Genomic DNA, 23,861 nt, shown 5'->3' on the forward strand with positions numbered 1-23,861 from the left:
ATCTTTCTCGCTCAAGATTTTAAATTCAGAAATATACAAAACCAGTTCGAAGCGAACCCGATGGCATCCTCTGCTATTCGCCGCCTGCACTGAAATTCATATGCTGAAAATGTTTCGCCATGGTTGATGCTGTTTCTGTTGACGGTTTGTTTCCGCGTGGATGCCCCGTACTCGGGTATGCCCCATACTGACTGACCGGCTCGTTAGGCAGCTTTAGCTGCATATAACTAACACCTGTAGTTGCGGAATGCTGCATTCCAGTCGGTCACGGGGGTCGGTGGCCTCTGCCACAGATGCACAGCGACTGAGCCGTACGTTGCGAGGGCGGGGTGGGCGTGTAATTGTCCTGTATCACCTGTCGGTCTTGAAAAGAGCGGAAAATGCGTTTCATTCGATTCAAAATGCACGGATCTCCAGTCAAATATGCGACGCCGAAAAACGCAAAAAATCATTTCAAATTGAATAGGTCTGCGGCAGCCTTCCCCACAGCAGCTGAAACCGGCATTTGGTCTCGCCCGTTGCTACGCCCCTACATTTATCAAAGCGCCCACCTTGTCTCTTACAGTTCGTTAGTCTTTCCCGTTTGCCACATGGCAAGAAAAACAGCAAATGCACGAAGACAAGTCGACGCTACTGGCCACGGCCCTCCTCCCCCCTCTTCGTCGGGTCGCAGAGTGATGCCGGACACGCACCACACGCGCCAGCGACCCCCCCATACCCGCGCGTGCGCGTGCATTGGTATAAATGCATCTTGCACACTGTCCGCCGCATAAGGTCACATCGGAGAGTTAAATACACAGAACCTGTCGAATGCTTCTGTCTTAAAATATTCAGCGTGCCCATACGCGTGCGCGGCTCCTCGTCCTCCCGCAGCGTCGCTTCAACACCCCCTACGTTCTCGTGTCCCACGCCTTCTGTCTTGTGCACGTTACGTGCCTTGAGGCGAGTGTAACGCTAGACGCCGCAGCTCACTGCGTCGCTTCGCGTGTCGCGTCTCTGGGCTCCGATGACGTGCGTCCTTTATTATCCGTGGCGTCAGCAACAGACAAAGTCTGCGCCACCAGGTCCTTGCGCTGCTCGCTACGTCCTTCGGTTTCTCTTGATTCGCATGTCTGCTCCTCCCTGGAGTCTCCAGCGCCACATAACCATTTAACTCGACACGGTCGTCACGTCATTCCACAGTTCGCGCTCTCCGTCTGGCAAAAAAAATCTCTTCTCTCCGCTGCCCGTTCCGATAGCTCTTCGCTTCTCCGCCATCCTCAGGTCGACCTCCAGAGAGCTGTGGTGTTGCGGAGCGTCCGCGCTTCCTCCTGCTGCTTCCGCTTGTCTCAACTGTCCTCGGCGCACTGTGGCGACAGAGGAGGGGCGTTGGTGAGGCGCTGCACTCGAACCAGGATTCTGCGTATGCACACAAGACACTCGAACAACCGTAGACGGCGCGGCAGGAAACACACACTCAGCTCCGGATCGACTTCCCGCGTAGACGACCAAAACGAACTCGAACGCGTGCGAGCGTGAGCCCCCGCGGAGCACTTTTTGAAGTAGAATTATCTTTGAGGATCCATGAAGAAATATAAAAACGTACTGTAGATTATTCAAACGTTCGGTATATTCTCATCTTAGTTGATGGCATGCTTCCATGAAGTGTATTTGATACACGAATTTCTAAAACAGTTAAATACAGAATTGATTTCTGAGCTGAAATAGACCTCAACTCGCTCCGAGAGACACACGGCCACAGAGTCGCCGTTGAGCGCGCACAGCAGCGCCACACGCAGACGATCCTGCATATAAATTCAAATGCTTTTATGGAGTTCGAGAATTGTAAACCCTAAACAGTCCGAGGGCGCCCCCCAGCTGCCAGAGTCCCTCGAGTTTTCCTCGGCCAGCAGACAATCTGTTTCTCAGTCTTCTTACTCGCTGAGCTTGGGAAGAATAAGCGTCACACGGTCCACCTTGAGCAGCCGCTGCAGAGCCTCGACTGTCGCCACCGCCGCGGCTGTGCGGTCCTTCACTCGAATCCTCTCTCGTTCTTCGGGCTTGTCCTTGCCCGCGTCCGCGGCCCGTCCTGTTGCCGCCGGCTCGTCTCCCCGCTCTTGCTGAGCCTCGCGGTCACGGGGCTGCGCAACTTGCACAGGGCTGCGCGCGTCCTCTTCTTCTTCCTCTGCCTTGGCTTCGCAGATCGTTGGCAGCGCAGGCGCGTACGCCGACGAGTGTTGCAGAGAAAGCAGCAAGTTGTGCTGGCGCAGGAGATACTTTTGCTGTTCCTCCAAGAGCACCTGCTGCTGCCGGCTCTCCTCAATCAACGTCGAGACTGCCGCTTCCACCTGGAAAAAAACACGCCCACACAATGTCGGATACCTACTGCCAGTGCCGGCCATGTAGTACGTACCACCTTATATGCAGATACTCATGTATACATATATATATATATATATATATATATATGTATTGACATATATATCGATAGATAGCTAGATAGAGATACATAGATGGGGATCCACAGATGAAGCGAGAAGACGCTGGAAAAATCCAGAAGCGCCCTGTGGGGTTCTACCGCAGCGTGCGACCGTAGCGACTGATGCGAAGTTGAAATGAGGACACACCGAGACAGCACTGGACGACGCCAGCAGGTGCGCGAGTGGGTCTGCTTGACCGTCCACCGATGCTGTCTGCTTATGAGGTTCGCCTCACGCCGTTTTACCTGTGCGAATGTTGCAACGGCTGTCGGGATGTGGAGCACGCCGCAGAGAACGCGGAAGAAACTCGTGAGCGCGTCGACCTGCCGTGAAAAGCGAAAGACACGTGGACCTCGTTTGACCCAACGCAAGAAACTTCTCGACTCAACCTACCCACAAGCATATATATATATATATATATATATATATATATATATATATATATATATATATATATATATATATATATATAGTCAGGCGACTAGCAGCACAGGCTTCTTCCAGTTGCAAAGATTCCGCGCTTCGACGCGTCTGGTTGCTTTGCCTCCCCATCGGGATCCCCCTGCCTCACCCTTCCGAGCGCCCTTTGCACTTTGGCAGCGCATTCCTCTGAGGTCCGAAACTGCAGGCGCCTCTGCAGCACCTCCACCAGCTCTCGTGCCGTCTGGTCTCGCTCCCTGTCTCCGCGCAGGCTGCTGCGCTCGCCGTCTCTCGCGTCTGCGGCAGGTCCGGCGGGCGAGTCGGCAATCGCCGGGCGCGAGGCCGCGGAGACGAGGTCGCGGAGCGCGAGGACCTCCTCCTGCGCGGCTGCTTGAAAGAGAGTCACCGCGTCGTTGTGCTGCGCGCGAAGGAGGGCGAGCGTCTCGCGCACGCGTCGCTCTCGCTCGTGACCGATAGCATGCTGAGACACACGAGAGAGATGCGTCTGCTGCAGCCGCTGAAACTGCCGCGTGTGAACCCTCTCCATTGCCTCAAGCTGCTCAGCCAGGGGCGAAAGCGCCCTCCATCCGCGCCCCTCCTGCAAGGCCGGGGAGCTGGCGACACAGAGAGAAGACGCCGCCCTCTGGTGCAGCGCGTGCGCAAGCGACTGCCGCAGCTGGAGGTAGTTCCGATGCTGCAGACACGCGGGACAAGTATGACACGAAGTATGAGGAGAGAGGATTCCCAGAAAACCGCAGACAATGCGAGGGCACGCGAAAGGCCCAACGAAGGCAAGCGACAGGCGACCACGCAGGGAGGACGCACAGACGCAAGCAACACGAATTCAGCCAGCTCAAGAACCTGCACAAAACGCAGACGATCCCCGACGGCGGCTGAGACGCACGATGATCTCTCGAAGCTCCACAGAGACGGACTTGAAATTATTGTCTACAACATCTTTTAACGCACATTTATTTTATTGGATGTTCTGAAAAAAAAGGAAAAACGTGAAGCGTGGATAAGGAAGACGCTCACGGGAGAAGCCGAGACGATGAAAGCGCCAGAAAAACACTAGACAGAAAGCAGAGGAGTGAATCCGCCGAAGCTTCACGCTACACCGATACTTAGAAATCGAGAACTCACTGCGTGGCGGGCGAGGTTCATCGCCAAGAGACTGGATAGAATGATGTCCGCCTCTGCGGCAGATGGTAGCTTCGCCGCGGCGACCAGGGCGACGAACTGCGGGAAAAGTGAAATGAGAAGAAAACACGGAGAACCTGGAAATGGCGCTCAAGAACGGCACCCCCTTCTTCACAGGCACGTCCAGATTAAGATGATAACGGGAAGAAACAAGGCTGAGAAAGGAAAGACCGACTGAACAAGCACACGTCGCATACCAACGTAACTCTGGAGAAACCGCAAATGCAACGCCGACATGCGGAACCCGAAGCCTCATATGCTGGAAAGACTGAAGACGCGCGGCAGGGGAACGAGGAAAAAGGGAAACGAAAAAAAACAAATCGCAAACGAAGGCTCACCAATGCACTGCACAGGCCCACGATGACTCGGGGAGGCAAGGACGGAAGAGGGAGGAAATAATGGAAAAAAGGGAGAGAAACTATGAAGTTCGTGCCCAACTTGTGAGGGCAGCGCATGTGCCTCACCTCAACAAACCGCTCCAGCGCCGGAAGCTTGTCGACTGTCGCAGCGGTGAGGCGCTTGAGCACAGCGGGGAGGAGCTCGGGGCGATGACAGTTGACCGTCACGCAGCAGGTCTAAACAAAAGAAAAGAAGGAAAGCGGGTAAAGGGAGCGTGCGACCAATGATGGGTGCTGGAATTTGAAGACACGCCAAAACAGCAGAGAGGACGTCTATGCCTCCCTCCCGCACGATGCCGAATGCGCAGCATATGAAATATCTAATCCGCGGCCATGTGGATGTCATACAGGTGGTGCTGTGCAGACCGACCGCGCGGCACTTTTCTGCATTTCGTCTGCCTGCGGACACGCTGACCGAGAGCCGGCACAGTGTGCCACAGGAGACTCGGTCAACGCGCCCTCAGACTTCTTAACTAGATGTTTTTAAGACGGATATGATGGCAAAAATATGAATTGCAGTAATGTGCTGTACACGTAAAGCGGTGATTTGAATTTCACATTCTATCAATATTCTATACGTTTTTTTTTTTTTTTTTTGCAATTTAGACCAACTGCGGAATCGCGGTGCCTGAGCTGCACTCGGCGACTTCCCGCGGGGGATGCAACGGGCGAAGCAGAGGGGAGAGGGGATCCTGAGGGGAGTTTCGTCTAACCTCCAAGAGCGCGGCGTTGTCATCCCTGTCCATCTCCGCGGCCGACGCGTGGAGTTTCTGTTTCAAGCGGTCGCGGCGCATGAGGCTGCGGGGGTCTGCACACCTCCAGCTCTCTTGCTTCTTCGGGTTCAGTTCATCCTGAAAGACAACGCGAAACGGATTCTGCCATTCAAACAGAGAAACACGCCCCGGCCCCCACGCGAAAGGCGCAGACAACTGCGAAAGTCCCCACGACCGCCGCGAGAGGGCTACAAACGAATGACTGCGCCGTCAACCGCAGCCCTCCGGTTTGCCTCGTTCTCTCCAGTTTATCATATAAAACGCATACGCGACGACGCAGGCGCTCCAGCCTGCATATCCAGGTGCGCGACAGAGCTAAATACCTCCCACTCGCACCGCCAGGAATTCCTTGCGCACGACGACGAAGAGACACAAGCGCATACAGAGAGCTAACACGTACCGCCAACACATACACATGTATATACGTGCAGTTAAGTACATACATATATATATATATATATATATATATATGCATATGCAGGTGAATTCACAGGCGAGGAGCGGAGTGTGCAGGCCTAACGGCCAGTGGACAGCCGGGAGAGACATCTTCCTGGGGAGGCCTGTGCGCCAAATTCTGCTAAGACGCAAGGCGCGAACTCACTTGGAGCTCGAGGAGCTGCTGCTGCAGCTGCATGTGCGCCTCTCGCGTCGGCCGCGCCGCGAGGTCCGCTTCCACCTCCTCCAGTCGACTCTCCAACTGAAAAGGAAAACGGGGAAGAAGAATCCTCGCGTCCACAAAACCAACTCTCACGCACGACGGTAATTACCCGACAAGGATTTACCTACCTTTGGTCCGTCATCATACAGCCGCCGTTTACATTTGACTGCACGGGCTGCGCAGGCGAAGGCGTCGACCAGTCCCCGCAGACACAAACGAAACCCGCGACGGAACCCAACTGGATAAGGAACTGCATATCTATATATATCTATATATATCTATATATACGTATGCTATGCACATACCCGTACCTGGACACATCTACATATGTGTAGGTATATATCAAGTTTTCGCAGGCATACCCACTGAAGGGGGCAGATGCCTCTGAAGAGAGGGCATACGCGGCCGCGGCGCGAGAGCCGAATCAAAGGTAGCACTGTGACGCGCTGGCATAAACGACAGCCCAGACGCAACTCGCTTGCCCGCCAGCGAGCGCGCAGAGCGAAAGCGAAATCGAAAACGACGAACTGACTGCAAATCAGAGAGCACTTGGCCTCACGTCAAAGAGAAAGCTCGCCGCGTCTCTCGGCGCTGAGACATGAAGGCTGAAAACGCGACAGCGATTTACCTCTGATGTTCGCATGCGTAGGCGCTGCTGCATCTCCTCCGCGGCTCGCTGTAACTGCTCCAGGCGTGCTTCAAGCTGACAAAAGGCCAAAGGAAGTAAGAAACAAAACATTTCACGCGCGAGCGTAACAAAGAGCACTGCACCGGCAGCGGTGCAACCAGGCGCCAGGCCGAATACTAGCATATATATTGACGTAGATCTAGAGATATAGACATACATCTAAATATGTGTGGACACGCGTGCATACTGCGTACACATGCATCGGGGTGAGGCCTTCCCCGGCCTGTCGTCTCTGAAGAGAAGACAGGCGCCCGTTGATGGAGACGAGAAACTCATCCGTTGAGGTGGCAGTCATCAGTGAATACATGTTTTTCTAATCCAAGACCTGCGCCACCACAGCAAAGCATTCGCCTCCTCCACACGCATCTCCTGCGAATGCGCCCTGGATTCGTCTGTCGCTTACCCGGATTTTCTCGTCTCTGAGTTTCGCAACGGCTGCCGCGTTGCTGAGCTCTGCCTCGGTGAGGCAAGCGCTTCGCGTGCCCAGCACGTCTGTTCGCCGCGACCGGCTGTCAGAACAGCACGACAGCGAGAAGCGTTTTCTCCTCTCCGCTCCTGAGTCTCTTTCGCTCTGAGTCACGCACGAGGCCGCGAGACTTCGCGAGCGCCGCTGCGAGGCGAGCGCGTCCATCTCCACTTTTTCTCTACGCCGCCCTGTCATCGACGCCAGAGTGCACTCCCGCGTCCGTGTCTCTTCGTTATCCCCCTCCCTCCGTGACGCAGGCGAGGAGAAGGCAAAGGGGGAGGCGTCGTCGCCCTGCGCATCTCCGTCAGCCGGCAGAAGGGAAGGGATTGCGCCCGACACGGCCGCGAGCGCCGCCCCGCCTCCGCGCCGCGCTCGCCGCAGTTCGGCGAGTCTCTGCAGAGTCGCGGGCGGCGTGCGCACAGTGGAGAAGTGCATGTGGCTTTCGGTGGGGAAGCCCTCGCGGGCCTTGCGCTCCGCCGCTACGTCTCCGTCGGCCGCCCAGGGGTGCGTCTGCTCCCTTTCTGCGCGCTCAGTTTCGAGAGTCTGCGCAGAAACCTGCAGCGCGTTCGCAAGTCCTGCGTTTTCTCGCTGGAGCGCCTTGAGTTTGCCCTCGTAGTACCGCGCGACTTGGGCCAAGCTCTTCTCCGAGGGCTTGATGAAGGGCCCAGCGGCAACTTTTTCCCACCCGCGATCGCGGCGCGGAGAAACGGACGCAGACGACGGCGACCTCAAACCCGCCAGCGTCTGGAGCGTGCGGCGCGCTCGCGCCTCGCGGGTCTGGTCCTCGCGCAGGACTGCATCGAGGCGCTCGGCGACCCGTGTCTTTTCAAGCTCCCTCTGCCGCAGCTGCGTCTTCTGAAGCTTCACTTGGCCGCGCAGAATCTGGCAGGCCCGCTCAGCCTCCTGTGCGCGCGAAGCGAAGCCCTTCTGCTGCGAGATCGTCGCGGAAAGCTGCGCCTTCTCCCTCTCGAGCTCCGCCACGTGAGACCGCAGCGCTGCCAGCTGCACGCACACATAGACGCCGCAAGCCCACAACCCGAAACCATACACCCTAGATTTACACAGATGAGAAAAGCCGGCCCGCGGAAGCAAACAGAAAGAGACCGACGTGGGCCGTCCAGCTCGCGGATGAAAGATGAGGAGACGGAGTAGAAGGACGACGAGGACGAGGAAGGGGTTCCTCCTTGCGATGCGAGGCACGCAGCAGGGTTGCCCACGCACAGCAGACGAAGAACACAGGCACCTACTCACGCAAGGCTATATCTCGACACACGGCGAACGGTAGGAACCCCCTTTACGCCAGCGTCGGCACTCCGCCAGGATACAGGGTAAAACGCGCGTTGCCTCCCCCCCCACGCCCACCTCACCTCTTTGTCAGGCTTACCTGTTTTTCGAGATCTTCCTTCTCCTCTTTCAGTCCGTTGCACTTCGCAGCCAGACCGGCTGCGACTGCAGCTTCGCGCCGGAGCTCTCCCATTCGCTCTCCTCTCGTTCGATACGCAGCAAGCACTTCGTGCAGTTTGTCAGTCATGGCCTCCAGGACGCGGTGTACGTACACGTCAGCCTGGATGTAGGCGTCATCGGTGGTGGTGTATTTTCTTGGGGCCGGCGGCCGCGCCAGAGGGGCTATCTCCGCGTTCCTCTCGCTCGCTCTGCTATGCTGTTCTTGCATGTCTTCGCCTCCACCCGCGAGTCGGGGAGACTCGAAGTAAGCCTCCGCACGGGCGACACCCCCCTCTTCCCCTCCGGTTTCGCCTCTCGCAGGCTCTCCTCTGCGCCGCCCCGTTCCCTCCTCGGCGCTGGACTCCGCGTAAAGGTTACCTCGAGACAATGCAGCGGCCTCTCCGCTTCCCATCTCCTCTTGCCCAGCGCCTCCGCTGCCCGCCGGGGGCCGCTGACTGGCGGTCGCTGGGAGGGCCGCCCCCCCGAATGCGGGTCTCCGCCGACCCCGAGTCCCCTAACCGCGAGCGCAGTGACCGGCACTCCGCTCTCCTCCAACGTCTCGAATCCTGCGGCAAGGAGCTCTGCGTTGACGCACTCCACCATGGGCAGCAGCGCCTGCACGACGTCTTCTTCCTCGTCGGTTTCGCGGCGCTCGGGTTCGCAGGCGGAGTCAGCCGCTGCGACAGCGGGGGGGGCAACGAGGAACTGCACGTTCCCCCGCATCTCTGCGGAGGGGGGCAGGCCTTCGCTTGTCCCCTCTGCCGCCGCGAGCCCAGGGGTGAGACCGGTTGGCGCGGGGAAGTCGTTGCCGCCGCACTCGGCGTGTCTCCGCGCTGCGGCTTTCCTGCCGTCTCCGCCCGAATCCGCGACCGGGCTCGCTGCGTCTGGAGAGGCGCGGGGACTCGAGGGGGCAAGGCGGGCAGCCGGCGAGGCCTGCGCGACGCGATCGAATGCAAAGTCCTCGTGAAGCGCCTGCAGACTCTGTTCGAAGGGATTCGCCGGGCGCGCAGCCCAACGCGCGACTTCGCGCGCCTGGGTCTTCCTTCGCTCTTCGGCCGGCGAGGCCCTGTCCACTAGGAGTCCGCTCTCCCTCATCTGCTGTCCGTACACTTGGTCGGAGTCAGCTGTCGACGAGGGCAGCCCGTAGTGAGGCGCGCCCGATTCAGCCTCCTGAGCCTGAGGCGCGCCTCGCTCTCTGTGTGTGAACTCTACGCGCAGTGTTCCTAGCTCTCGCGCGTCGGCGTAGACGGATGCATCTCTCTCTCCCCGCGTGATTCGACCTCGATCTTTGTCTTCCCACCCCTGCGTATCGGGGCTACGGCGCGCAGGCCCCCTCGGAATGCCGAGATGTCCTCTCGCTTCATGAGAAGGTTCCTCTCCCAGATATCCAGCCCGCTCGTGCGGCGACGCGGTCGCCCGCTCCTCGAAATACAGGTGGGTCGCCTGCCCTCTCCTTCTGTAGTGCTCGGCCCCTTCTTTCTCCTCGAAAGCCTGCGCCTCGGGAAGCGTTTCGTGGCGATATGCGACGTCTCGCCAGCTCTCCGCCCTCCCGTCCGCCGCGTCTCCGGGCCCTCTGCCTGAGGCACGCGCCCGCAGGTCGTCGCCCTGCGCAAACGCCGAAGAAGAGGAGGACGACAGCGGAGGGTGCCCACGATGGCCTGTTGCAGTTGCATGCGGCTTGCCCTCGTTAAACCGCGCCGCGAGTTCACAGGTCTCTCTCTCTGTGTCGAGCCTCCCCACCCACTGCGTCGCCGCGTCAGGGCCCTCGTCGGGTTGCACTCGAGCGCCGGCGGCCTCCGGTCTCTGCGGAAATGTCTCGTTGCGCGCGCAGCTGCCGTTGCTCATGTTTTCCTTCGCCTCATCACGCGCGGACTCGCGCTGCGATCGGTGCGCCGACGCGAACTTCCGAACGTCTTTCGCGTGCGCGTCTGGCGGGTCGGCCTCTCCGTCAGCTGCTAAATCTCCGGGCGCAGCCTCACGACGAGAGCTAGCGAACGAACTGTGAGGCGGAAGAAGCCCCGCAGCGTCCTGTGGCGCCGCGCCCTCGCGCACAAAGCCCAGCAATGCCTCGCACGCGGCTCTCTCTGCCGCGGAGGTGCGCGCGGCTCGACCGTGGAACGAGGAGGAATCTTCCGCCCCCCTGTGGGAGGGGAGGTGTCCCGCTTTGAAACGCGCAAAGTCTCCCCGGCTCTCAAGAGGCACGCCGTGGAGTGTGCGTGCATCCCCTCTCGGGCCTCTTCCATCTGCGTCTGTCTGCGGAGGACGGTAGGGCGCAGAGCCCGCTGTCCCGGCGTCCGGGTCCCGCTCGGGTGAAGCGGTTGCGCGGACGTGGCTCTCAGCCTCGCGCCTTCTCTCTGCCCTCGCCCGCCCGGGTGAGAAGGAGAAGGAGAAGTGGCCCCGGGAGCCGAGGCCGCCGCGGTAGTAGAGCGAGGAGGGAGAGGAGGACATGCTCTTCGAAGACACCGAGCGGAACGACAGTGGCGACGGCGTATTCTCTGCGTCGGTGATCGCCGGTGACCCAAAGTCCGCCGTGAACGCGAGTTGATTGTCGCCTGCGCGGACGCCGCGGTGGGGGGACTGAGCGAAGGGCGCCTGCCGGAAGAAAGGGCCCGCGGCCGGCGAGGCGCCGAACTGCTGCGCGAGGAGGCCCTGATGGTGGCGCAGAGCCGAAGGCGTCGCCGACGCGTCGCTCGTCTGCGGAGGGGAGAAAGGCGACGACGGTGCCTGACCGAATGCGAATGGGCGCAGACGAGAATGTCCGCCGATGCCACCGTAGCCGTCGCTCTTGAAGCCGCCCGCCGCCAAGGACGAACCGGAAGCCGAAGCAGGCACTGAGGCGTAGAGCCCGCGCGACAGGGCAGGCGCGTCGGCTGGAAGGTGAACGAGATGGAGTCTGCCGGGCGAAGAGGCGTAGAGAGGGAACCTGCCTCGCACAGCTTCATCCTCTTCTCCCGACCTGCGTTCTAGCGCCCCGTGGGGCAGTTGTAGCTCTTCATATGGCACACCCTGACCCTGGAAGAAGCTCTGCGCGAGCGACGACGGCGACACGGAGGACACCGGCGAACGCGCCGCCGCAGGCAGATGTGCGTCTGAGCCGCCGCCCATGAACGAGTCCTCGTCGTGCCTTTCCTCCTCATGCAGCTCTTCAAGCTCCCCGTGACCCGCTGCCAACGGGCGTCCATACGTTCTGCCGGTCTCCCTATCCTGCACGCGGCCCCCGTCTCCCCACGCCGCGTCGCCGCGGAGCGACCCCCCGCGGGCCCCTGGTGCCAGATACTCGAACTCTTCAACGCGAAGCCCGTCTCCACGTTCCACGTGACTCCCGGCGCCCCTGCCCGGCGCCGCGGCTGCAGGCGCGCGTCAGGCGATTCGGACTTGCCTTCTTGCCGCAGCCGGAAGTCTTCTTCCCGATGGGGGAGGAGGGCGCCCTGCGCGCCCGTGCGCTCCACGGCGTTTGGCCTGCCGTCTACAAGGCCGCGCGGCGGCGGCAGCACGAAGCCGGACGCGGAAAAAAGCTGCGAAGACGCCGCAGAGGCCTCTGTACCCTGCGGAGCCTCAGAAGGGTGCGCGGCGGCGAGCATGGCGGACGGGACGCGCCCCAAAACTGCATGGCTGTGTGCGTCCTCCGCATACAAATGCGCGAGGCGAGAGTCCACGGAGAGGAAGAAGGGCGCGCGGCCGTCGGGAGCAGGTTGCCAGTGCCCAGACGCCAGGTCAGACTCATGCAGGAACTGCCGACGAGACGCACGAAACAAGGTCTCCGCGGAGCTAGCCCACAAGTGCCCACGCTGGGCGGCGGACTTCGGGCCGCAGGGAGCGGACGAAGAGGAAGCTGCGTGTAGACACAAAAGGCGCAGCTGCGTCGACACGTCTGTGCAGCGGCAGGTAGGCGGACGCCGGAGACGTGGTGCGGAGACCCCACGCCGAGGCGGAAAAGAGAAGGAAACGCCGACAAACAACTAGCCCATTCGGGGGACGAAAGACCTCTCATGGCAGGACGTTGAGTCCACGAGGCCAAGGACAGGGATGTATCTCCCACAAACAGGGTCATTCTCACAAGTCTGTCTGCCTATCTTTATCTATACCTACATCTATAGCTATCTATCTATATTCATACATACATATTTATGGTGTAAGTCCAATTCTGCCGATGGTGCATGGTTGTCCCTATAGAGTGTGGGGTTCCCCCAGCGATCCAGAAGCCTGCGCAGTTGCTGTGCTCAGCCGTGTTGCTAGAAGACCTCCCACCGCTCTCTTAGGCATTAGCCGCCACCTTCTGCGTCTTGAGAGATACGATGTCTCACCTCCCTGTGTCCGGCTCTTCGAGTCTCCCCGTGACAGTTTATCCGCGGCGACGCCTGTGCGTCTTCGCTAGCGGATTCTGGAAAAGGAATCAGCAACATCTCTTACCAGATCCGGCCGTTGTGCCTCTCTTTGGCTGCTCCCGGGGCGGCTGGGCTCCTCTGGGCCCAGCGCCTTCGCGTGTGGAAGTCGAGATTTGCGGCGTCTCGTCCGGTCTGCGATCTTCGGGGTCTCCTTCCTCGCTGTGCGTCTCCCTCTCCCGTTGCTCAATCTCGGGATGCGATAGAAGCCAGCTGCCAAGTAGCGGATTTCCTCTGGAGCGCTTCTGCTCGCCGGCAAAGAGGTTTTCCTCCTCCTCTATGAGAGGCAGCCCCCCCCCCCCGCCCTCCGAAGACGGACGAATGATTGCGTCGGGCTTGTGCCGCGACGAATCCAAAAAAGAAGAGGACAGGCCAAACGATTTATGGAATTCGGCAGCCTCGCACGCGTGCTCAACTCCGTTTTCTCCCTCTGCGGCCTCTACGCCGTTCCGAAGCGAAGTCGAAGCGTTCTCACGCGAAGGCCGCCTCTCCGACAGTAGGGCTACAGTCTCCGCTCGTGGTGGGCTTCCCTCGCGAGGTGTACGTACACCGGGGGGAAGGTTCGACGGCGCGCGTGCGCAGTAAGCAAGTGAGAGACCGAGGCCTTCGCGTTCACCTTGCCTGCGTGGGGCGTCTGGAGAAGCTGCAAAGTCGTCGCGTCGCTCGCTGACGCTCCTTCTTCCGCCTCCGTCCACGCCGCTCCTCTCGAAGTTGATCGGGGTTGAGGCCCGAAGCATGCGTTCCGCCTTCTGGAGCAGCTTCTGGGATCGCAGAATTTCTTGTTCAGCTGCGCTCGTCGGGGAGAACAGGCGCAAGGCGCCCGCCTCTTCTACGGATCCCGCCTCTTCAGTTTCATCTGAACCTGCCAAGTCGAAGCCTCGCGCCGCGGCTCTCTGTCTCTCTCCGCTGGGGCCATCTGCCCCAGGGCCGCCGTCGCCCTCTCCCGCCGGGTCAGTTGCGCCATCCCGGGCAGCCTGGAACCCCCTTGCGCTCTCTCGGTTGCCCAACGAAAAGTGTTGTCGCAGGGCACCTCCGTGCTCTACCGCCGGCCGTCCCACGCTCAGCGCGGGCGTGTAGGCGTGTGAGGAATCGAAGGCGAGACGACCTCGTCTGTCAATTCGTTCCTCCTCCCTCGCTCCTTCCTCCGGCGCCTGCGAGGCTGCTGCGGCCTCGGCGAGATCCGTCCGTGTTGGACTATGTTGAGGCGTGCTCAGACCGAGGTCGCCCTCCTCATTCTGTCTTCCGCCTCGCCCTCGCGTCTCCTGCGCCTCTGCGGCCGCCGCCGAGGGGTCGCTGAAGGCTCCTTCCCCGTCGCCATCTTCCGCCCCTCCGAGCGCGTCTCCTTCCTCGTCTCCCTCCGCTTCCTCCAGAGTCTCTTCGCGCTGAAGAGGGGCTGCTTGTGCGTGGCTCTTTGAAAGAACCTCCCCGGTGACCGGCGGTGGTGCGTGTGTGTCTTGGGAGGCGACAAGCTCTCGATTGGTCTCCGCAATTTCCTCCAGAGGCGACGGTCCCGGTTGAAAGGCGGTTTTCGCGTGCTTTCCCGCCAGGAAGATCGTGCCTTTGTTCATGCGCACCAAGTCAAACGGCGTATCGAGCTCGCTAAGCAGCAGCGGGCCCCGCCCAGGCGTCCCGTGGGGTCCGTAGAATGACGTGGGAGACGAGGCAAAATGTGCCACACGAAACGGCGACGAGGCCCCTCGAGGCGGAGGCAGGGCCCCCGAAGTCGGGCCGCCCTCCTCGCCCCCCGGCGCCGGAGCTGGGCCTGAGGCCGCGGACGCGAAGGGCGAAGTCGCGCAGGGCCGGATGGGCGGCTGAAAGAACTTCTTCTTGGGCAAGAGAGAGAGCGAAGAAGAACCGACCTTGGAGAACGGCGACTCGGGGACGACCGGAGGAAGCGAGAAGGAGTTCCGCGACTGAGACGCCTGCTCATCGTCGCGCGCCGTGACGGAGCTGCGGGCGTGCCTCTCCGCGCCGGGCTCGCGGGCGAGGCCGGGGTCGGAAGCAATGGGCAGCGAGGCAGCAGCGGAAGCAGGAAGAAGCGACCGGGGGGAGACATCTGCTGCATCCGCACGCGCGTCTCGTCCTGCAGCCGGCTCAATGCCGGCCTGATGGTGCGACGCCGCCCGCTCTAGCTCCGCCTCTGGCGACGTGGCAGCCCAACGGCGGAAGGGCGTCGAAGGGGGCGAGGAGCCCAACGAGGGCAACGGCGACAAGAAAGGAGACGGTGGCTGCGGAGGCAGGGAGAGCGAGGAGTTTTGGAAGGGCGAAGAAGGCGAGCGGCCCTCGCCTGCCGCCGAAAGCGTCTGTGAAACTCGACCAAAGGCGGGGCCCGGGCCGTCGCCCCCAAGGCTCCCGGCCGGCATATAGGCCAGCGGCTCCGACGACCCCATGGGGCGACAAGCAGAAGAAGGCCGCTTTCCGCCTCTTTCAGAAGAGGCCGCAATACCTGAAAGGAACCCAACCTAGCATCCTGCCAGGCAGCTGGCCAGCTGACGCGCAATGATTGAACTCACGGGCCGCGGGGACGGCTGAGAGGGACAGGGGCGTTCAAATGTGGACTACCGAGAAGCCCTTTTTGTGACAAGAGCAAGGCAAGCGGTGCTAGTCATAAGTGCTACCATATTTCAGAACGGAAAGCAAATTGGTGAGTGGCGGCGAAGGTACAGGAGAGGAGAGGGAAACGGGCAAGGGCCTCCGTGCCTCTGGGGGTGTCGGAAGGGCCTGGGCCTGAGGGGACAAAAAAATCAGACGGCCGCTGCAGTCACTCTTTCCGCCATGTAAAGGGCACGTATCGGCATGGCCATAAGACAGGAAGCCAGTAACACAATATCTATCTTAAAAGCAAACAGCGTCGTCGGCATTGCCGGCGTGTGTTTTGACAAGACAGGGGACGGCAGAATATCCCGCCTAAGTTCTGGAAACGGGGAAAGCTGAGAGTTGCGCAGCTCGCACCCTACACTCAACAGACAGGCGAAGTGTACACACACCAAAAATACTGATAGAAAGATGAAAACGAGGAACGAGAACGAGCCCGTCCAGCAGCTTATGGGTGGCTGGCCACGCCATCCACGGTCTGTGGAGTCGCTGTGCCGCAGAGGAGGTCGCCGGTAAATTCTTATCCCAGTACAGAGACCCGAAAAGCGAAACTGCAATCAGAGGATCTCTGACAGACAAAAGATGAGCTGAGGGCAGGTATCCGGCTTGGAGAACGTAACTCAGCCAGCGCCGATTTTTCAACGAGGACGGGAGACAAGCCTCACGAACCGTAGCTGCATGTAGCTGAAAGGGCGGAAAAGCGCGCAAACAAGGCAGGGGAAGTCAGCCAAGGAGGAGGAAACCTGTGAATCTTGTGCATTAAAGAATAGAAGAATAGCAAAAGAGGATGTGGTGTAACAGGGCTCTACCTTCACTAGATTTATCCGCGCTCGTTGCAAGCAGAAGACAGCGCGCTACACACGGCTGCATCAACTAGTCTTCTCCTTCCACGCGCATGTTGTTCCCTGTGTGCCGCCACCCCCGTGAGCGCAGTGTGTCTCGCGTATAGGGCGGCGACACTGCCGCCCGCCTCACGTTTCGCCCTTCACCATCAGTCAGGGGCGCTGCTATTCGTGGCACACGACTCCGCTCGCTGTCGAGCGGAAAACTTTGTCGTCCTTGTGTCTTTCTGTTTCGATTGTACGCTGTAGGAAGCCTGTTGTTGCACGTGCGCTGTTTTCCGCAGCGTCTCTCGGTCCGTAAAAGGCGTCCGCGCCCGCCTCATTTTCCAAGAAGTTGCAGTCCCCGCCACCCAGGCCCGGTGTACATACTCGCCAGTGCGCGCGAGAAGAGCGGAGGGCGGAAAAAGCGCAACGGCGCTCTCCGTCTCGTGCTTTGCAAAGAAGCACAACCGTGCCGCCCCGCCGCAGACGGGTTCTTTCAGGAGAGAGTAAGATAGAGAGGAGGAGCGAATTCTTCTTTGGTGTTGCGGTCAACTTCGTGGCAGATGCTGCTTTTTGCCATTTCGCCCTTCGCCCCGGTGCTGACGGTGTGCTGGGAGTATCCTGCATACCCCAGCTGCACACGTGCCGGCAGCAGAGAGGGAGAGAAAGGGAGCTAAGAGAGGAGAGGCGGGGAAAGGAAACGATGGAAAGGGCGAGAACAAGCGTTTTCCGCAGTCGAAGCGGGTCGGTACGGTCTTCACTATCCCGGGGAAGCACTGTTGCTTCCTAGATTTTTTTGTCCGCCAAAAGCGCCGACGGCATTTTGGGGAGAGCGGAGACGGAGCACAGTGCGTTCGTGCTTGTGTCCTCTTTTTCCTCTCGGTTCACCGCAGTTTTTCCTACTACTATCGCTTTTTTTTTCATACCGCATCCGCTTTTTCGGTAGCAAACGCTTCGGTCCCTGACAGGCCCAGGTCGTTAAGCGGAATACCGTTGATTTTCTTGCTTCCCCTGCTCCGGTGGAAAGGCGCCCCCGCCGTTTGCCTGTTTGTCACCGCGTTTCTCGACTACATTCAAAAGCCGAATTAATGAAAAAACGAGCTCTACGGCCTGTCTTTCAATCGTGCGGCAGCTTGTCGCCCCCGCGGGAATTCTGCTTGAATGTCGATGCACCGAGTTTGTAGATACAGCAAGGAACCGGTTGGATGGATGCCTCACACATTCTTGCTCCAGCGCATTCCGCGTAGACCCTGATACTCTAGGAAGAGTAAAACGCGGAGCCGCATTATTTTGCTTTTTCTTCCGCTGTGACTGCTCCCAGACGAAGCATAACAGGTGGCGGAGTGTGACTCCACTACTTTCTTTTGGGGCTGTCGCGGAAAACAAGGGGAGGTGTACGTACACCGCTGCCTTTGTCGCGAAGTACACTCTTTTGGCGGCCTTTTGTTCCTCTTTTTGCGCATCCGAGAGGATGCTGGCTGTGCCGGCAGCGTCGTCCCCCGAGAAGAGATCGGTGTCGAGGAAGATGGAGACGTCGACTGTGTCGCCATCGGGAACGCTGGCGCAGCGGAAACGCGGTCGTGTGGATGCTGCAGATTCTTCGGACGTTTTATGTGCTTCGCCTTCAAAGAAAAAACTTGCAGTCAGGGCGGAGGCTTCTGCTGTTGAGGGTCAGGCTGCGGCGGGGGCGGGCGCCAGCCGAGGGAGCGCTCGCCTGGCGTCGCTCGCGAGGACACGAGGCGTCTCACCGGAGAACGACCGTTTCCTTCTGCAAAGCCAGAGATCTGAGACGAATTCAGTAGCGGGCGGATCGCCGTTGCCTTCGCTGGTTGTGCAGGGCAAGACTCTCCGGCCTCCGTCCCCCCCGCGGCCCGGCCTGCGTCGCCGGGCCTCGCGCGGCGACTTCCGGTTTCCAGCTTGACCCCCGGGAGTCTCCTGGGTGCCTCGACAGCGTCGCTTGCAGACGACACGTGCGACAGGGGGGCCGCGGGGCTGGCTGAGAAGAACATGGACCATGTTGCAGTCCTCGCCTCCAGAGTGCCGTGCCTGTTTCCCTCGTCCACGACCCTCGCGAGTTTGCCATCGCTTCCGCCGGCAACTCACTCGCTAGGCAGCGCGCCCTCTTCGCCGCTTCGCCCCCGCTGTCCGACGCCATCCCTCGGGGCCGCGATCGGAGGCGGAGCGCAGCCGACGTCGCCTACAGCTGCCACTGGGAGCCGCGCGGGGGGACGCCCACGCACCGGGGCCTTTCGCTTCTGGGCGGCGCCGCAGGGGGCCCATCCTCTGCGTCTTCGGATGTGGACCTAGATGGGTGTCGCACGCCGCCGAGACGAGGGATAGAAGACAGGGAAGCCAGCCGATCTCTGTCGCGTCTCGACGCCGTCCTCCCCTCCACACCTTCGCGTCTGCCGTCTCTCCTGAGTTACGATGCCCTTCCGCTCGGGCGCCCAGAGTCGCCCCGGCAGAGTCCCGTGGGGCCGCTGGGGCCTTCGGTGTCTCTTGTGCCTCCACGGAGTGGAGAAGGGACGCCCATTGGCGGCTCGCGCCGGCCGCGCGACTCCTTTGAATTCGCGCTCGCCGATGAAGCCGCCACGCCGTCGCCCTTCAGCCGCTCGAAGCGGCGAAACCGAAGCGACTCCATGTCCCCTATGCGCCCGCAAACAGACCCGAGCACTGTGGGGCCGGCGGGTCTCGACGGGGACAGGGGGCGCGGGAGCGACGGGGCGGGGACGGGAGAGCGCCGCGAGCGACCCGACCTCGAGCCGGCGTCCCCCTTCCGCCGGTCGCCGATTACGGGCAAGCGGCAGTGTGTGCTGTCGCCCATGCGCCTCACGCCGGTGCGACAGAGTCCAGCCTGTTTCCGCGAGGATCGCCGAACGGGGCGGGCCCTCGGGGCTGACACAGTCGCGCGGGACCGGCCCTGTCCGACGTGGCTCGTTAGCAGACTCGTTGAGGCCCCCGCCGCGCGGCCGCCCCAGGGAGACGACGGTGCCCTGGCGTATGGCGGCCCGCACTTCCTCGCCTCGTTGTTTTCGCTGTCTGGCGCGGAGGACGGCCTCGGGGCGGCGCCAAGTGCGGGAGGCGCGCGCGAGCGCGTCAACGGTCTGCTGCATGCCATCACGTCGCTGAAGCTCGAGGTTCTCGAGAGACTGCCTCTTGGTCAAGAGCTGGAGAGACTCTGGCGGCACTTTCGGACTCTGCGGATTGTGTGCGACCGCGAGCACGACGCGGCGCGGCCGCTGGGCTTGTCTTCGCGAATCTTCCCAGCGCTTCAGCGCCTGACGCAGGACCCTGGCATTTCGTCGTCGCTGCCGGGGGCGGCCTCCATCCTCACCTCCGGTTCGCCGCTCTCGGCTTTGAAGCGCGGCGGCTCTTCGTTCGTCTCGTCCGCGAACGGGCTGCAGAGTCGCAGCGGCCAGCTGAACGAAGAGGACATTGCTCGCATGCTGTGGCTAGCGCCGCACCTCTTCGGGTGGCGCTTTCGGCAAAACAAGTCGTCAGTCGCGGGTCAAGGGCGTCTCTCCGCGACGCCTCTCACGGCCTCGCCGCTCAGCCGGCGACTGCGCCCCGCGGGCTCGAACGGCGACGACCGGGAGGGAGAGGAGCAGAAGACTGAGACGCCGCTGTCCCCTTTAAGAAGAAATCCCCTCGTGCTTGTCTCCCGCGAGCGCCTCGCCGACAACCTCGAACTCGAGCTTTTGGAATTCGTCCTCGCGCCCGAAGAGGCGCAAGCCGCTGCGGTGCGCGTGGCCGCGAAAGGCGACTCAGCCGACACCACCGAGCGCCGTCCTTCGGGGACAGAAAATGAAGCGCTGCCTCCTCAGGTAAGACTCGGGGATCCCGCGAAACCGCACTCGCATGCATAGACATTTACATGCCAGTACATAGATAGATAGATAGATAGATAGATAGATAGATAGATAGATAGATAGATAGATAGATAGATAGATAGATAGATAGATAGATAGATAGATAGATAGATAGATAGATATGATTGTGTATGTGCATTTACAGCGTGTGAGTATGCCTATATGTGGTGTGCCGGCATGTCGGCCAGTGAGCACGGAGGGGCGTGTCCGTGGTTTGATTCATACAGGCAGAAGTTATTTTTACAGATCTAGGATGGTGCTGCCAATATGTGAGTTCGTAGCACCGCTGCCTGTGTATCCACCTGCATGTGAATCAAAATAGGTATGTATATATATATATATATATATATATATGTGTATCCACGGTTTATCGATTATCCCTCATCGCGGCGGTGGAGCGTTGCCTGCGTGTGTTCAGGTGGTCCTGGTTTCCCGGGAGGCGAACCCGACGGTGCGTCTCGCGCAGTTCAGAGGGGTGTTGGTCCTGTGGGTGTTTGTGTGCGAACTGGAGTATCTGAAGACGAGTCAAGGCGCGAGCCACGACGTCTCGCTGCTGTCTGCGCTGCTCGAGAAGGCTTGGTCCGCGCTGACGCAGGGCCGCTGGGTGTCGGGCTTCAATCCCGACACCGCCCCACTTCCGCCCTTCCACGCGCTGCCGGCGCGGCCCGCGAAGACGCTGTTGCGGTCGCCGTCAAAGGGCTCGGTGGGCACGCGCGAGCGAAGCGCGTGCGCAGACTCTCTCAGTCCCCAGAAGGCCGCGATGTTTGGCACCTCCCCTCCGCTCTCACGCAGCGCGGTCGCCTCTCCGGCGAAGGGCACGCTGCTAAACTCGCCCTCCTGCTCGCTCGCGGGCCTCGCAGGCCGGCGCCCCGCCGGAGGGGCGGCGGCGCTCGGCGGCGGCAGCGCGTCTCGCCTGTTTGGCGTGGCGGCCTGCACCCCCCCCTCGATGGCGGGCAGTGTGAAAGTTGGTGCCGGTCGCGCTGCGCGAGACTTGGTTGGCAAAGTCTCGCCGGGGGGGCGGAGGCGGTCGCGAGCGAGGGCGAGACGCTGGTGTACCGCCTATCGGCCGCAGATATGCGCCTCTCCGCGTCGTCTGTCGCCTCTCACATGTTAGCTGACGGCGCAGCCCAGGCGGTTTCGGGTCTCGCGGCAGCTCGAGGGTCGCTTTCTCCTGTGGCAAAGATTCCGAGGCAGGGAAGCGCGCTCGCGGCGCTCCACTCACCGTGTCGCGAAGCCGACGCCGTGGCCTCGCCCACCTCGAGCCTGCGGAGTGCGTCGTCTCCAGGCACAAGCCCCATTTCAGAGAGACTTAGACAACGCGTAAGCCAACGGACGAGAGAGCACCGTGCCTCATGACGAGACGTGTGGAGTGATAGAGTGGAGGCAGCTGCCATATCGAGCACCGAGCTGCGCTGCCCTCCCTCCTGATGCGAGAAGCAGACCACAGATGGCGAAGAAGGGCGGGCTTCATTTCGACAGAGATGGGGCGAAACAGCCACAACCAGCGCCTAGTGAGGAGAAGCCTCAGCAGGGAGCCAGAACTATTAGGAACCGCAGAGGAATGTGATTGGGCGTGGAGAGTGAGCGTCCGCTGGGGTCAACGAGGATGTGTATGTGAAGGGAGCATGACGCAGACATGCCAAAACACGTCAGCGCGGCAACGCGGCGAGCAGTCATGAACCTATGCTGGCGATTCCAGAGGCGTATTGTGCGGTGTTGTCTTCTGCAGACCGAGGCGCGACGGCAGGCGCGGCTCCAACAAGAAGAGATGCGGAAGCAGCGCGCGGGTCTTCATCAGTAAGTGGAGGGGGCGGGGTTTTTGGGTGGGGAAAATAGACGACAGATTTCAGTCCCTTGGAGGTTCCTTCGTCGTCTCTCGTTGCGTTTTGCCTTTCGATCCCTCCTGACTATCCCCGTGGGGCTGAGGGTCCGCCCTCCTTTCTGTCTCCGTTGTTTGTTCATGCCCGCCCTTTCGTGTCCATTTTCAGATGCAAGGCTTTTTTGTGGGTTGTCGCATTGACGCAGTTGCAGACAAGTCGCGTTGGAATCTCCTGTGCCTCTCCTCGGAGTTGCCATCTGTAGAGATGCATCGCACGGGCTGAGCACCGTAGAGGCTTAGGGGAGGGGGGAGGTGGGGGGACGGGAGGCGGGGCTCCGGCTTTCTGTGGCGATAGGGGCGTATCTTCGCAGACGCGCGAAGCATGCAAGCGCCGATCTCTTGTCTCGTCCTTTTCTTCAGAGACGCGAGGCAATGGGCGAACGTGAAGTGGGTTATGAGCTGTCTCCTGGACGCCTGTGTGTACCGGGATCCTCGCAAGACGATTGACACGCGCGTGCTTGTCGAGCAGTACATTTCAAAATCGAAGTTGCCGCTTCGGCTCGATGTCGTAGAGGAGTGCCTCGCGACGCTGGCGAATCTCGCCCCCGATATGTGAGTGGAAAACGCGGACGAATGGTCACCGTCCTTCGCTTGTCCAGTGAGGCACAGGCGGGTGCCAGTGCCGGCTGCTGTGCCTGTACCGCCGCCAGACGCGCGGGAGCTATGAAGCGTTTCGACACACGCTGCGTTTCCTCAAGCGGGCGAAATGGATGAGCGGACTCGTTCACGGCAAAGTCTTTCTGGGTGTTTGCGAGTGTTTGCAGGCTGTCGTTGAACGGCTCCGTCGTCGCGTTTGCGTCAGGATTTGAGTGAGTCTCGTATGTGTCGACGGTGCGATTGGGCATGGAGGCAGTGCTACGGAAGTCTTTCCTGTGTTGCCGTCTACTATATGTACTTCCGTGGTAGCTGCAGCAGTAACGCTTGTAGACAGGGGTGTTGAGGCGCTTGCGTTTTCTTCTGTGGGTGCTGCTGCTCTGCTGGACAGCAGAGCGCGGCCGGTTCCGAGAGAGGAAACCCGTGTGCAGTACTCTTGGCGAGGCAGCAGGGTGTAGACAGGCAGAATGACATTCTTAGTAGCTGGCGCGCGTGTGTTACCGACTAGGGTTCCTCATTTCCGCGAAACAGAGGGGCTGGAGTTTTCCACTGAGACTCACGAAAGGCTAGGATCCTGGTCTCGAGGCTCTTGGTAGCGGATTCGCCACGGCTCTCAGCCCCTGCATCTAAAATAGCGCCGCGTTTTACATGGGTTTTTTTCCAGCGCGGTCGCCCTGAGAAAGCTCGTCGACACCCGCTTGGTGGAGGCACAACGTGTAGCGGCCGCCTTCGAGAAAGTGATGTAAATCATTGCCTTGTCAGCTCCCTCGAGCGGAGCGACAGCTTCTCTGCCGCCCTAACGGCTGGGCGACCACGCGCTGGAGAGCCTGCGCAGAAGAATGTCTGCGGCCTCGCCCGGCGTGCTGCAGCCCTGAGCCTGTAGCGACAGGAGCTCAGTGTGAAATATACAACGCCACTCTGCTAGTTGCGCTGGGGAATGAGCTGCGGAGAACATGAAACACTTGCGCGGCGCATGTGTCTTCCACGTGCTTCAGTAGACAAGCATGTGTGCTGTCCTATTCACGTGCCTCGTGCTCCCTCGCAACTGGGGTGTTCAGTGTTCCTGCTGCGCTATCAACATGTGCTGGTTCCGCGGCATCGACCGCAACACGGGCCAGATGCGTTCTATGGAGTCCGTTTCTGAGCGTTGTGCCTCCGTCTTTCCGTCACACTATCACAGGGATCACAACGGCCACCCGCTCACTACAGATCG

At 60.5% G+C, this 23,861-nt stretch overlaps 2 protein-coding genes across 2 annotated transcripts; one reads left to right on the forward strand and one right to left on the reverse strand.

Moving 5' to 3' along the window:
• Positions 1-1,328: 1,328 nt before the first annotated feature.
• BESB_005970 (uncharacterized protein) lies at positions 1,329-15,277 on the reverse strand (the record flags this gene model as incomplete). The annotated part of the gene is made up of 14 exons (XM_029359352.1): positions 1,329-1,398; positions 1,918-2,327; positions 2,705-2,782; positions 3,031-3,573; positions 4,023-4,118; positions 4,544-4,654; positions 5,191-5,328; positions 5,852-5,947; positions 6,537-6,611; positions 7,000-8,064; positions 8,447-8,956; positions 9,025-11,669; positions 11,735-12,337; positions 12,916-15,277. 14 exons carry the CDS (start codon positions 15,275-15,277, stop codon positions 1,329-1,331), a joined length of 8,802 nt encoding a protein of 2,933 aa, XP_029222265.1.
• Positions 15,278-17,777: 2,500 nt separating this feature from the next.
• On the forward strand, positions 17,778-23,394 carry BESB_005980 (uncharacterized protein; the record flags this gene model as incomplete). The annotated part of the gene is made up of 9 exons (XM_029359353.1): positions 17,778-17,976; positions 18,144-18,276; positions 18,417-20,130; positions 20,594-20,878; positions 20,968-21,495; positions 21,905-21,972; positions 22,415-22,606; positions 22,819-22,863; positions 23,313-23,394. 9 exons carry the CDS (start codon positions 17,778-17,780, stop codon positions 23,392-23,394), a joined length of 3,246 nt encoding a protein of 1,081 aa, XP_029222266.1.
• Positions 23,395-23,861: the final 467 nt, after the last annotated feature.

This window comes from Besnoitia besnoiti, chromosome I (genome assembly GCF_002563875.1).
Source record: "Besnoitia besnoiti strain Bb-Ger1 chromosome I, whole genome shotgun sequence".
NCBI classification, from domain to species: domain Eukaryota; phylum Apicomplexa; class Conoidasida; order Eucoccidiorida; family Sarcocystidae; genus Besnoitia; species Besnoitia besnoiti.